The following is a 15,086-nucleotide window of genomic DNA, read 5'->3' as shown; positions in this document are numbered from 1 at the left end:
GGAGGAGTTTGAAAAAGTAGGTTTTCAACATGAATCAAAATGGCGGACAGGAAGTTCAGCCAAAATTGGCAAAATTGGTATCGGTGTTCTCAGCATGACCGAAGGAATCTATCAAAATCAGTTTCATTTCAATAGGCTAATGTACGCAAAAGTTATTAGCATTTTTTGAAATTTCGTTATAACTTTTGACCACAAGGTGGCGCTGGCCCCAAAATTTTTATGTACATTCAGGGCATGGTGCCGAACATTTTTGTAATTAATGTCGAAACGATACGCTAATCCGTTCTCAAGATACAGCATTTTAAAGCTAAATTCAAAATGGCCGACACCCAAAATGGCTGACAGAGAAGAAGAAGAAGAAGCGGAATAATAATAACGCCAACGGATACAATAGGTGCCACTGCACCTCTGGTGCTTGGCCCCTAATAATAATAACGCCAACGGATACAATAGGTGCCACCGCACCTCTGGTGCTTGGCCCCTAAAAAGCAATAAAGTATTACATTACTCACTTAAGGCTTCAGTTTGTAAAAGTTATTTTCCAGCTGTACAAGTTTTAAAATTTCTCTCACATATACCAGGATTTAACTGTCAAAATATTAAAAATTCTATATGTTGTTCAGTTGTATTTTGGTTATATTATATGGTTATATGCATATGATTTTATTATACAAGATACTGGCTTTGTTCTTGAAGGTACCTTTATCTTTACTCATCTTTGCAAATTTGCATGAATGATAATGTACTATATTTAAACTTCGACCAAGTTCTGCATGCATACAGTTGAAGTCAAAAGTTTACATACACATTGCAGAATCTGTAAAATGTTAATTATTTTACCAAAATAAGAGCGATCATACAAAATGCATGTTATTTTTTTTTTAGTACTGACCTGAATAAGATATTTCACATAAAAGACGTTTACATATAGTCCACAGGAGAAAATAGTAGCTGAACCCATTCAGAAGTCTTATTTATTACTGTGCTATAAATGCTATTTAAATATTGTTCATGTTAACTAATATAACGTTAGTTGGATATGTTAACAATTGGAACTTTATAGTAAGTATTACCCTATATTCTGAATCTTTATGAATCACTTATGTGTTTTTCAAATTCAAAAAGCAGAAATTTTAAAGTAGTTAAACATTTCCATCATGAAACAGTAGATATTAAAAGTTCAGCTACAGTTAATTACATCTTACCAGTTGCACTTTTTGACCGGTAATGTTTACATTAACGCGCATTAATTGCTTTAAATGGCCATCACGATGATGATGACGACCCAGCTCGTTCTTATTACAAATTTATTTTTCATTTATGTTTCAGTGCCCACTATTCACCAGACAATCTTAGATCATTCTTTGTTTCGTTATTGTTATGGTGTAGTAATGCGGCTCAGTTCTTTATTAGAGAGCATATACAATTAGAGAGCTGTATAATTGAATTCTTACTAGTAACAATTCCAGTTACAGAGATCTATAATTCAATTATTACTAGTAAAAAAACACATTAAAGATATGTTTAAATGCAGAGCTCTGTAATTAAATTAAAGAGCTCTCTAAATCAGTTCTTACTAGTAACAATTGAATTAGAGAGCTCTCTAAATGGAATTCTTACTAGTAACAACTGAATTAGAGAGCTCTCTAACTGAATTAAAGAGCTCTCTAATTCAGTTTTTACTAGTAGTAATTGCATTAAAGAGCTCTCTAATTGTAATTCTTAGTAGTAAGAATTCAATTGTAGAGCTATTTCAATTGTCACTAGTAAGAATGCGATTGCAGAGCTCTCTAATTCAGTTGTTATTAGTACAAATTGCATTAAAGAGCTCTCTAACTTTAATTCTTACTAGTAAAATTTGAATTAGAGAGCTCTCCAACCTAATTTTTACTAGTAAGAATTCAATTGCAGAGCTCTCTAAGTCAATTGTTACTAGTAGGAATTGTATTAGAGAGCTCTCTAACTGTATTTCTTACTAGTAAGAATGCAGTTGTAGAGCTGTGTAATTGCACTCTTACTAGTAAAAATGTAATTGTAGAGCTCGACAATAGCGATTCTTACTAGTAAGAATTGCATTGTGGAGCTTTCTATTCAACACGACCTTATTATGACAATTGCGCCTCATGCATATTCATAACATGGATGAATGCCTGTCCTGATAGACTCCTGGGCAGTCCATTGATATATAACGCCCTTGCATTATGGGTGTCCTGAGTTTGAGTTTGGGCTTGTCTACTTGCACAACTACTTCCGCGTTCTACTTGTTACGGCTTGGTAGTTTCCGGTTAGCGTTCAGCGCACCTACATGCAGACAGTTTGTCATGAGAACGAATTACTGCATTTTAGGGCTGGCATTTCTCTGCGTTAACATGAATACACCCTTACGAAAATTAACCATGGTTTTACTATAGTAAAAGTGCCATGTTTACCATTTGTATAATAACACCTTTACTACGAATAGCCTACCATCGTTAAATTATGGACTGTGTAGTAAAACCCGAGTTAATTTGTGGTTATACGGTTTAACATCACTTGCAATGATTACCAGCCACCCCTTTCTCGGATCGGTTTATGTTGGAGTAAACGTTCCGTTCATGTTCCGTTGAGGTTGGAAAATTCTGTGTTCATCAGAATATGTCTTTTCCTGTCTCTGAAAATTTCCGAATTTGAAATCATCCTGCGAAATCTAATATTATTAGGCGTTTAAGTCAACTAGATGATTACAGGGCATTGAAAATGTACATAACCGGAAATAACTGAGCCGTAAGATTTCAAAACGGAAGTGCGTCACGAGGCTCAGTGCAAGTAGTCCATCCCACACCCCTCCCCACAATTCACTTATAATGTCCTATAGAAATAAAAGAAAAAAAACAGCAAAAATAAATCTTAAAAACAACAAAGTGGGAGCTACACCTCCGAGTTGTTCACTCAAACAGTTTTAATGATGAATAGCAATACTGATGCTGTATGATGTATTAAGTAGCTTATTATATTGATTAAAATCATTATAAAACGATTATGCTTTAAACAGTTAAAATATAACCTACAGTAGGTAATCTATATAGCCTACTGTAAGTCATTTTTAAAGGTGAATTCACGTACAGGAAAGATTTTAAGATAAGACTAATATCATAATTGTTGACACTGAGCATGTCACTTTGCCAATAAATAAATAATAAATAAATAAAAAAACACGTCTTGAGAGTCCAAACGCATTTACTGCATGATGATAAACCTTTTGGAATGCAGTTAGAACGCCCCTATAATTCAAGTTATGAGGGAAAATTTGTTCTTTAATATTTATAACATAATTTTTAATATTTATAACATCTGATAGTTAAGCAATATCACGCAAGCAATAGTGCCGTTTTCCAAATATTAGCTTATGAGCTTGATCGTGAATATGGTAGGCTATTGTTTTTTTTACAGTTCAACAAACAAGAAATTAATATAGCTTAATGAGTTACATTTTGGACACAATATTGTCCGTTTTTGTTTCACCAACACAAATAGAACAAAGTTGGAACAGAACTGTTGCGTGACTTAAAACAACATGTTTCGTACTTGCATGAATCTGTTTTAAATGAACCATTCATTCGACAGGGTTGGGCCTACTGGCGCTTTTAGACAGGACAAAACCAGCCACGCCTAATTAAGTTTATTGATCCAACATAATATCGCAATTTTATTTCTTTCCCAATGTCTGAACAAAATAATAATAATAATAAAAATAATAATATAAAATAAAGAAATTTTAAACACATTTTATCAAGAGTATCGACTAGCCTATTAATTAGCATATATATGTAGCTCAAAATTCTGCATGCAGGTTACACTCCATAATAAACCAAAATGAGATGACATTTTTCTTCTTATTTTAGAGCGAACATTTGTGTGTCTTCTTGCTTTTATACATATTTCACGACTATAAAAATGTAAGGAATCTAGTGATTACATATTATTTTTTAAAAACAAAACATATCCAAGCTGTCAGAAGGCCACTGTTTTCTCACTTTTATGGTCATTCTGACACTATTCTGAAAATACTATTAATTCATGCTTAAGGGGCTTTTATTTTGAAGTGCATCACTGCAGGCGGGATTTAGAAAGGGAAATGGGTGTAATCACAAAACTGTTTTGCATCTAATGAATATGTGTTTTTACTAGTAAGAATGCAATTGTAGAGCTCTGTAACTGGATTTCTTACTAGTAAGAATTGAATTAGAGTGCTCTGTAATTGCATTTTTACTAGTAAGAACTAAATTAGAGAGCTCTCTAATATGCATTACTAGTAGGAACTGAATTGTAGAGCTCTCTAATTAAATTATTACTAGTAAGAATACAATTGCAGAGCTCTGTAATTCAATTCGAGAGCTCTATAATTCAATTGTTACTAGTAAGAACTAAATTAGAGAGCTCTGTAATTCAGATCTTACTAGTAAAATTACAATTGCAGAGCTCTCTAACTACATCAGAGAGCTCTCTAATTATAATTGTTACTAGTGAGAATTGAATTAGAGAGCTCTCTAATTGCCATTGTTACTAGTAAAAATGTAATTATAGATCTCTCTAATTGAATTGTTACTAGTAAAAATGCAATTACGATGAGTAACGCTTAGAATATTTTAAGCTAAAACGGCTTGCCATACTTGTATTTTGACATCCTGAAGAAGTGGCCTGTAAGAAGTCTGCTTCTCAAAAAACCAGATGAGCCCGAAAACTACCTCATCCAGAGCCACATAACTGAAATACATTTAGTGAAGCCCGTGATGATCGACTTCCACACAGTCGTATGCCAGTCATTTGAAAAGAGTGAAGCTGGGCCATCTGAGACTGGTGAAGACCAGAGATCTGCTGCAGCTTCTGATGATGAGAAAGAATATTTCTCATTAGAAGAGTGAAGCGCAGCGCATATGAAAGATGCATCAGGTGTATTCAGGTAAATTAGGGCGTTTTTTCCAGTGAGGTGACTGGAAAAAAATGTCCTAGATAACCTGGATTAACCCAAGATGAGGTCTTTATGCCCACTCTAAACAAGTGGAAGAAAAACGGAAAGAGGAGCTCTTACTTTCTCCTTTTTTTTTTTTTTTTTTTTATAAATAAATATGCACTTTCTATATATAAATTTCCATTAATTAAAAAAATAATAATTGTAAAAAATCTTCAGTGTACTTGTGTTTGAAAAAATATGCCTTTCAGTCTTTATAAATGATTTTAAATATATTTTATTAAATAGATTGTTTTATGATAATTCTGAAATTGTGAATTATTATACTAAAAGAAATATAATTATTAATTTGAAATTATAACAATGTCTTGTTTCTGTATTTGGTCAATATACAATTCAGCTGTTTATTTTCTTACACAAACACTGAAATAGCTATTTATCGCCATCTTGTGTAAACATGAAGCACTTTATTATTAATTTTAACATGTATAGTGAAAACTAAACATTTCTTCATTTCTTGTTCAATCGTTTTTAACTGTTTTTTTTTCTCTTCACAGAACCTTCATTACAAGTGAGTATATACTGTATGGTGTGTGTGTGTGTGTGTGTGTAGTGTGTAATGATGACAACACGATCTTCACAGATATTTTATTTTCAGAATTAAAGCTCCTGCCACCTGCCGGTTTGGGTGAGTTTACAGATACGATGAGGATGAAAATGAGATCAATTAAAAATGCATATTATGTAATATGAGTGCACTGCATACCTCTCAAGATACAACTGAGCATGTTTACATGAATACTCACCACAAAAGCCATTTCCCCCCAATAATTTTATTTACCACTTAAGTGCAATAAGCAATAAAAAAAACTCAGTTTGTCACCCTGACAGCTCTCTGTGCACACACTTTGGGCGTTTTTGTCAATTATAGCATTTAAAAACTCTTTTTAACACAGCCAGTCAGAAATTAGAATTTGTTGTTTTCGGGTAAATTACCTGCTCCCCCTAAAAGCAGGTTAGTTACTAGGCAAACGTGGATGCTTGCATATACAGTGGAACTTGGAAACACAAGATACGACAAATGTGCCAGGTATTAACATTATTAATATATCGTGTATGATAACAACCATAACTGTTGTTCAGAAGATACGCAATTTTGACTTTATCGAAACAAATTATTGAAATAAATGGACTTTCCCTCGATATTCAAATTTTTTGGCACATACCTGTAGAATGAGTCATTTCTACTGTTTTGAACCATGCTTTACCGTTTTTCTGTACTTTTACTAAAAGTGCATGGAAACTAAAAAGGTTTTGCCTGATAAGGACAAACATATATGGTTGATAAAATACAATAATAATAATAATCAGAAGAGCCAGTAGAATAAGTACTGTTTAATAACCGTCTGTTAAGTTGTATTAACCAATTTGGCAAACAGACAGCCAACCAAACATTTATTCAGTTTTAGCTTGTCTACACATTTTTTTTGGTCTACACTAACTAACTAAATAAATAAATAATCACACCCAAATTCATTAATACATCAATTTATTCATCCATGCTGTAGTAGCAGTCCATAGAACAGAAGCCATCAAACACTCTGTCAGAATAGAACGCTGTGAAAACCCCCTTTTTTCTAATGCTGCAGTATCCAGTATCCTTCTTCATACACAACATCCAGATGAATCTGTTTTAGCAGGTCTGATGGTAGTTGGATCAAAGAAAAAAAAATATACCCCTGGTTTCACAGACAAGGCTTAAGCCTAGCCCCAGACTAAAATGTAAGTCTGAGCTGCTTTAACTGAAAGAAATTTGCACTGACTGATCTTAAAGTATATCAGTGCCTTTGTTTTGTTTAAAGATGCACACCAGAAATGTTTTTTTTTCTCTAAGGCATGTTATAAAAATTACTTAAATGTCCTAATTGAAGTATGGCCTAATCCTGGTTTAGCCTTAGCCCTGTCTGTGAAACCAGGCAATAAAATGATAGATGACATAACCATTCTAAATGAGAAATTACAACAAAACCTTTAATCTTTATTGAAGTTCATTTACCTGTTTGTAAGCACAGTGCAGTGTTAATGGTCAAACTGTATATTTACAATGTTAAAATGGCTGACAACAATAAATATTCTTATTAGGAAATAAAACAGCCTCATTTTTGAACTGTGCAGAGCTGTAGCTGAATAGTTAGGCCTACTATGCTATTGTATTTTAATGTGTCTTTAAGAAAAGGAAAGCCAAAGATGTAACGTGTGCCCAAGTATGGAGATCCATACTTGAAATTTGTGCTTTGCATTTAACCCATGCAAGTGCACACACATAAAGCAGTGAGTAGGTGTTGTTTTTTTTTTTGTTTTTTTTTGCTGCGGTGCCCGGGGAGCAGTTGGGGGTTCAGTGCTCAAGGGTCTCACCTCAGTCGTGATACTGAAGGTGGAAGAGAGTACTGTACATTCACTCCCTCCACCTACTATCCCTGCCGGTACTGAGACACCTGTGATCTTTGGGTTATAAGTCTGACTCTCTAACAATTAGGCCCCGATTGCCCAAACCTTTAATTTTTTTGTGCTTTGAAGGAGACCTTAAAAAAAAAAAAAAAAAAAGAGAGGGAGGGAGATTTACAAAGTGCTAAATGTCATCACTTTAAGTTTATATAATTTAATAGAACTGATGTGATTGTCAGTGTAAATTTCATATAAACTCACCATGAGCACAAAGACAACAGTTAATGGAGAACCCCTGCATTGGAATGCCCTGGGTAATTTTCGCAGGCAAGCAATAAATAAATAAATACAGTGCAATTAATTGATATGCCAAATAACATGTGATGAATTAAAAAACTTACTGGAAGATCTTTACAGAATAACTTCGTCCAATGTCCAGGAAAAATGGTCTGAGCAACCCTCCTATTAAATGTACCCAAAAACACAAAGGTCAGCAACATTAGGCAACTGTAAATGAATCTTAAGTAGTAACAGTATATATTACAAATGTATTTTAGTATTATTATTGTTATACATACTCTTCTCTCTCATATATCGAACGGCTGTGGAATATGTTTGCACTACACATTCTTAATAGCAAGATGAGCATAGCTGAGAAAATCTGCATTTTTGTCTTTCTCTTACAAGGTGTGTGCATCTCTCTTTTACCTTCACCAATGTTTGTTTTATCAAGAGACTTTAATAAGACATTTGTAATATGAAGTAAACAACTAAAACATTTATCATGAATGTGTGTTTTATAACATGTGTTTAACTATGTCTAAATGTTGTAGTTGCAGCAGTGTTAAGTGTTTGAGTAATATTTATATAATTATATTTGAGTAATAGTACTTTACTACTGTACTTAGGGTTTTTTTTTTTTTTTAGTAATTGAATTATTTATTTGACTAGGTACTTAGACTTTTAGGCTGTCAAATTGTTGACAGTATATCTGCACTTTAACTTACATGCAGTTTATGATTACCTTAATATTAAGGTTTGATTATTTTAGAAATATTCTAATACTAGCTGTAAAATAAAGCACTAAAGACCTTTGTTGCCATGTTGCAGGTCTGATGTACAGTATTAAAGTCTTAGATCAATCTTTATTATTGCTTTAATATAATGTTTTTAATTTTTATTGAAATGTAAATGAGGTCTTTGTCAGTTGAAAACCCTGTCAATTAGGGGTGTGTGTTGCTTGCTTACATGTTTGTGTTGTGTGTGTTGTAGGTGTTTGCTGTAGTGATTTCAGTGTCAGTCTGTCAGAGAAGATTCAAGCTCTCAGTGGATCCTGTGTGGTCATTAATTGCACTTTTGAAATTCAGGACGATCAAGACAAATACCTCACTGAGAGTGCAGCTACAGGAGTGTGGCTCAAAGATGGAACACATGCGAGCAGAAATGAAGTGTTTAATTCCAGGGATCCCAAACCTAAATTCAGTGGGAAAATAACTGGAAAACTACACGAGAAGAACTGCACCACTGTCTTTTACAATGTTGGTTCAAATCACAATGGTAAATATTACTTCAGGATCATGAGTGGTGATCTGAAATACACCTACACAACCCTTCTCCACTATAAATGTCATTGGTGAGTGATTTGAGTCATTTATTTATAAACAAATATGTTGAATGAATGTTTTAAAAGTTGCTATCATTGTCATTTACTTTCTTTGTTTCAGACTCTCCCCACAAACCCACAGTGCAGCTGTATGTGGAGCAGAAGGAGGTGCAGGATCAGGAAGGAGGTGTTGGAGGTGTTGGAGGGGAGCTCTGTGAGTCTGCGCTGCTCTGCTGAGACTCTCTGCTCCTCTCCTCCACCAACTCTCACATGGAGCTCCACTCCCAGAATCCCCCTCAGTGAGAGCAGCAGACTACAGGAGCTCATCTCTGATCTGAACTTCACTGCTACTCACCGTCAGCACAGAGTCACTTTCACCTGCACTATAACCTACCAGCTACAGGACAAGAACAAAACAGCACAGAACAACATCACATTACATGTTCAGTGTAAGTTTGTGATGCTTTTTTATTTCGAATTGTTATTCATATTATAGTGATTTTAATTGTCAGGTCCTGAATTTGTTTTCCCTTCAGATTCCCCTAAAAACACATCAGTGTCTGTGATTCCCTCCAGCTCTGTGTTGGAGGGCAGTTCAGTGACTCTGATCTGCAGCAGTGATGCAAATCCAGCAGTGTTGAACTACACCTGGTCCAGAGAGAGTGAAGGACAGTTGGAGCAGCTGCAGACTGGACACACTCTTACCTTCAATAGGACCGACCTGAAACACAGAGGCTGGTACCACTGTACAGCTCAGAACAAACATGGCAGCCAAAACTCATCAGTGATGCTGGACATTCAGTGTGAGTAATAAAGAAATAGAGATAGTCTTTCAACCAAGTAATTGTACCTAATGTGAACTGCATTGAAAATGTACTAAGAAAAGTTACTTTCTCTCTGTTAGATCCTCCTCAGATCTCTGCTTCCTCCAGCTATATCAGTGGAGATGTAATGGTGTGTTTCTGTGAGGCTGATGGGAATCCCTCTCCTAAACTGGAGTGGCATCTGTCTGGACGTCCTGTCACTAACTCTTCAAACATGTTCATCAGTGAAGAGCGATTGAGCAGCACAGGCTTGAGGAGCTCCATCACTCTACATCAGTCTCTCACAAACACATCCACTCTGCAGTGTGTCAGCAACAACACTCATGGCACTGCAAGTCAACTGTTTCATCTGGTTTTCATCACTGAAAAAGCTCCATGTAAATTTGAATTTAACAGTTAATCTATTTCAGTTGTTGATATGTCAAATATCAGTACAGTTGCTCTGTAGAATAAAGAACGTTTCTATGAACTTTCCACAGGGTTTAGCATTTATTCCCTCCTGGTTGGAGTCGCAGCTGGAACTTTGTTCATGGCAATCTTATGGGTCACAACACTGCTGTACAAGTAAGTAGACTATCTCACTATTTCTCTAGATTCCCTCAATCTTTTAACAATATTATGTAATTATTTTTGAAGATATATCTTCAGGACTCAAACGGGAGATAAAGCTGGACTGATTCAGAATGATGCGGTATGTTACAAAATATCATTCCATTCATTTATAAATATGTCAAACTTTTGTGCATAGAAGTTCTCCACTGATGATTCTCCATTTTTGTTCATCCAATAGGCTGACTTGGTGGACAGTGGGGGAGAGCCTTTTTATAGTAATAAAGTTATGATGTCATCAGCTGAAGACCCCACACTAAACCACCCAGAACCCCTACATTATTCAACAATTAACTTTACAAACACCAAACCGGTGTCAAACGACATCAGAGGCATCTCTGCACTTACTACCGATTATGCTGTGGTCCGATATTGTGGTCAAAACACAGTAGATAGTGAGGCAAAGATCGGGAATTATTCTTCAATGCCAGATGGAGAAGCCATTTACCAGGTTCCTCACAAAGCAGCAGCCAAACAGGAGCAGATATGGACGTAAATCAAGGTGAATCTACAAAAGCTTGTTTAAAAACAATTTTAATTCATTTAATTAGATTTAAAGCTGAAGTATGTAACTGCTGTTATTGTGTTAATAACAAACATTCTTTGGGTTTGCTTGCTTGCTTGAACAGTGTCATATGTGCAATATTTTGTTGTCAATAGGCCTACTTGCTTAAAAATGCTTCATCATGAAATCGTCTCTTCAACATTATGCAAACATTCTTGAATAGATTTTAGCTTTTAGCAAGGGGAATAATGTATGCAAGATAAAAACAAAAGAAAAAAGCAATAAAGTATTACATTGCTCACTTAAGGCTTCAGTTTGTAAAAATTATTTTCCAGCTATACAAGTTTTAAAGTTTCTCTCACATATACCAGGATTTAACTGTCAAAATATTAAAAATTTCATATGTTGTTCTCAGAGTTCAGTTGCATTTTGGTTATATTATATGGTTATATGCATATGATTTTATTATAACAGATACTGGCTTTGTTCTCGAAGGTACCTTTATCTTTACTCATCTTTGCAAATTTGCATGAATGATAATATACTATATTTAGTTCTGAATGCATACAGTTGAAGTCAAAAGTTTACATACACATTGCAGAATCTGCAAAATGTTAATTATTTTACCAAAATAAGAGGGATCATGCAAAATGCATGTTTTTTTTATTTAGTACTGACCTGAATAAGATATTTCACATAAAAGACATTTACATAGAGTCCACAAGAGAAAATAGTAGTTGAACTTATAAAAATGATCCCATTCAGAAGTTTACATACCTTGATTCTTATTACTGTGCTATAAATGCTATTTAAATATTGTTCATGTTAACTAATATAACGTTAGTTGGATATGTTAACAATTGGAACTTTATAGTAAGTATTACCCTATATTCTGAATCTTTATGAATCTCTTGTATGTTTTTCAGATTCAAAAAGACGAAATTTTGACGGTAATGTTAACATTAACACGCGCATTAATTGCTTTAAATGGCCATCACGATGATGATGACGACCCAGCTCGTTCTCATTAAAAATTTACGATTGTGTTTCAATGTCCACTATTCACAAGACAATCTTAGATCATTCTTTGTTTCGTTATTGTTATGGTGTAGTAATGCGGCTCAATTCTTTACAAACGATTCTGGGTACGTCCTAAAGACGTCATTTTTAGAACGATCGCGCGGCGTATATAAACACTTTCGAATCCTTTGTGTGAGGTTCTGGAATTCTTGAGTTCCTCTAAAGTGATTTCTTCTGATAGAGTGAACACACCAAACGGTAACATGTGGAAAAAACTGTTAAAAGAAAAGCGGGAGGAGTTTGAGGAATGGTATGGGAGGTTCAAAAGACACGAGAACTTCCTTCTAAGAGAGTTTGTTATAATGCCAGGCGACCAGGATGACTGGAGGGAAGATGTTAGGGACAAAACCGAGACCAGAGTCACATTGCTTGGGAAAAAGAGCATATTTAAATGGAAGAACTTTAAAGATTTATTCCAAAAGAAGCACCATGAGTGGTGGGACATGCTACCCCCAAAAGTACCACCACATGAATATCGCGTCTCGTATTTTGACATCCTGAAGAAGTGGCCTGTAAGAAGTCTGCTTCTCGAAAACCAGATAAGCCCGAAAACTACCTCATCCAGAGCCATAACTGAAACACATTTAGTGAAGCCTGTGATGATCGACTTACACACAGTCGTACAGTCAGTTAAACATCATCACATGACATATCACACTGTGTTATTATTTATTTAAGAAAAATACAGCCAAGAGGGAAAGGCCATATGTGACAAAGTTAGGACACCTTATGAGTCAATTGCCTGTAGCAGCAATAACTTGAAGCATTCATTTTCTGTGTGACTTTATCAGTCTGTCACATCGTTCTGGAGGAATTTGGACCACTCTTCTTTTCAACGTTGCTCCAGTTTATTGAGGTTTGTGGGCATTTGCTTATGCACAGCTCTCACCACAGCATTTGAGTCAGGATGAGCTCTGGACTTAGACTGGGCTATTGCAACACCTTGATTCTTTTCTTTTCAGCCATTCTGTTGTAGATTTGATGGTGTGCCTGGGATTATTGTCCTGTTGCATGACCCAATTTTGGCCCAACATTAGATGTCGGACAAATGCCTTCACATTTGACTCTAGAATACTTAGATATACAGAGGAGTTCATAGCCAACTCAATGACTGTGAGGTGCCCAGGTCCTGTGGCTACAAAACAAGCCCAAAACGATCAGCCCTCCTCCAGCATGCTTGTCTTTTGGTATGAGGTGTTTGTGCTGATATGCTCTTTAGGTTTTCATCAAACTTGGCGCTGTGCATTATGGCCAAACATCTCCATGTCAGTCTCGTCTGTTTAAAGGACATTATTCTAGAAGACTTGTGTTTTGTTCAGATGCAACTTTGCAGACCTAAACTGTGCTGCATTATTTTTTTTTTTTTTTTTTTTATAGAAAGAGGCTTTCTTCTGCCAAGCCTTCCAAACATGCCATTTTTGTCCCATATTTTTCTAATGATATTGTCATGAACTTTATCATTTAACATGTTAACTGAGGCCTGTAGAGTCTGAGGTGTAGTTCTTGGGTTGTCTGCCATTTCTCTGAGCTTTACACGGTCTGAACTTGCGGTGAATTTTCTGGGACGTTCCACTCCTGAAAGGAGAGGTGTCTGTTTTAAATGTCTTCCACTTGTGAATAACCTTAAAATAGTTTGGAAATGGCCGTATTACTCTTCTCAGATTGATGGCAGCAACAATTGCTTCTCTAAGATGATTGCTGATGTCTTACCTCCTTGGCATTGTGTTAACACACACCTGAAGGCTCCAGACCAGCAAACTGCCAAAGCTTATGCTTTTATAGAGGTGCTCAGACTTGCTGATGGTCAGTTAATCAAAGGTATTTGATTATCAGTGCTTGACTGTTATTTACCCTCTTAATTTCAATATTAACAGTAAGAATGTCCTAACTTTGTCACACATGGCTTTTCCATTTTGGCTTTATTTTTGTTCAGTAAATAATGACACGGTGCAATTTGTCATGTGTTGTTGTTCATCTGAGGTTTTATCTTCAAAATTTTAAGTGTGGCCAAGGACCAGTTTTGTTTTAATGATGTCCTGATACGGAAAACCATGGAATTCAATAGGGTGTCTTAACTTTCACATGACTGTATGCCAGTCATTTGAAAAGAGTGAAGCTGGGCCATCTGAGACTGGTGAAGACCAGAGATCTGCTGCAGCTTCTGATGATGAGGAAGAATATTTCTCATCAGAAGAGTGAAGCCCAGCGCATAAGAAAGTGCATATTTATATATTATCCCTCAAAAATCTCATTTGAAATGCATGAGGTGTATTCAGGTAAATTAGGGCATTTTTTCCAGTGAGGTGACTGGAAAAAATGTCCTAGATAACCTGGATTAACCCAAGATGAGGTCTTTATGCCCACTCTAAACAAGTGGAAGAAAAACGGAAAGAGGAGCTCTTACTTTCTTCTTTTCTTTATAAATATGCACTTTTTATATATACATTTCTATTAAATAAAAAAAATATTGTAAAAAACTTCAGTGTACTTGTGTTTGACAAATATGCCTTTCAGTCTTTATAAATGATTTGAAATATCTTTTATTAAATAGAAAATTATTGTTTTATGATAATTCTGAAATTATGATGAATTATTATTATTATGAACAATTATAATATTTATTTGAAATTATAACAATGTCTTGTTTCTGTATTTGGTCAATATACAATTCAGCTGTTTATTTTCTTACACAAACACTAAAATAGCTATTTATCGCCATCTTGTGTAAACATGAAGCACTTTAATATTAATTTTAACATGTATAGACATAAAACTAAACATTTCGTAATTTCTTGTTCATTCGTTTTGGAACTGTTTTTTTCTCTTCGCAGAACCTTCATTACAAGTGAGTATATACTGTGTGGTGTGTGTGTGTGAGTACTTGTTTTTGCTACATTGTGGGGACCAAATGTCCCCACAAGGATAGTAAAACCTGAAAAACCTGTAAAACCTCAAATTTTTGTGGCCTGCGGTCCCCACAATGTTAAAAAATGATTAAAAATAGTAAATGATGTTTATCTGAAAGTGTAACGATGCAAACATGTTTTCTGTGAGGGCTAGGTTTAGGGTTAG

General features: G+C 35.1%; 1 protein-coding gene across 1 annotated transcript; it reads left to right on the top strand.

Annotated features, from left to right (window-relative positions):
* The first annotated feature begins 8,029 nt into the window (after positions 1-8,029).
* LOC127160718 (sialic acid-binding Ig-like lectin 13) lies at positions 8,030-11,235 on the top strand. Its single transcript, XM_051103375.1, is given in 10 exon segments — positions 8,030-8,080; positions 8,666-8,996; positions 8,998-9,026; positions 9,118-9,188; positions 9,190-9,445; positions 9,533-9,799; positions 9,901-10,197; positions 10,300-10,384; positions 10,457-10,511; positions 10,611-11,235. Coding segments are annotated over 10 exon segments (1,752 nt in total). The 5' UTR covers positions 8,030-8,034; the 3' UTR covers positions 10,926-11,235.
* Positions 11,236-15,086: the final 3,851 nt, after the last annotated feature.

The sequence above is a fragment of the Labeo rohita genome, unplaced genomic scaffold, assembly GCF_022985175.1.
Source record: "Labeo rohita strain BAU-BD-2019 unplaced genomic scaffold, IGBB_LRoh.1.0 scaffold_438, whole genome shotgun sequence".
NCBI classification, from domain to species: domain Eukaryota; kingdom Metazoa; phylum Chordata; class Actinopteri; order Cypriniformes; family Cyprinidae; genus Labeo; species Labeo rohita.
This window is presented reverse-complemented; position numbering and strand designations above follow the sequence as displayed.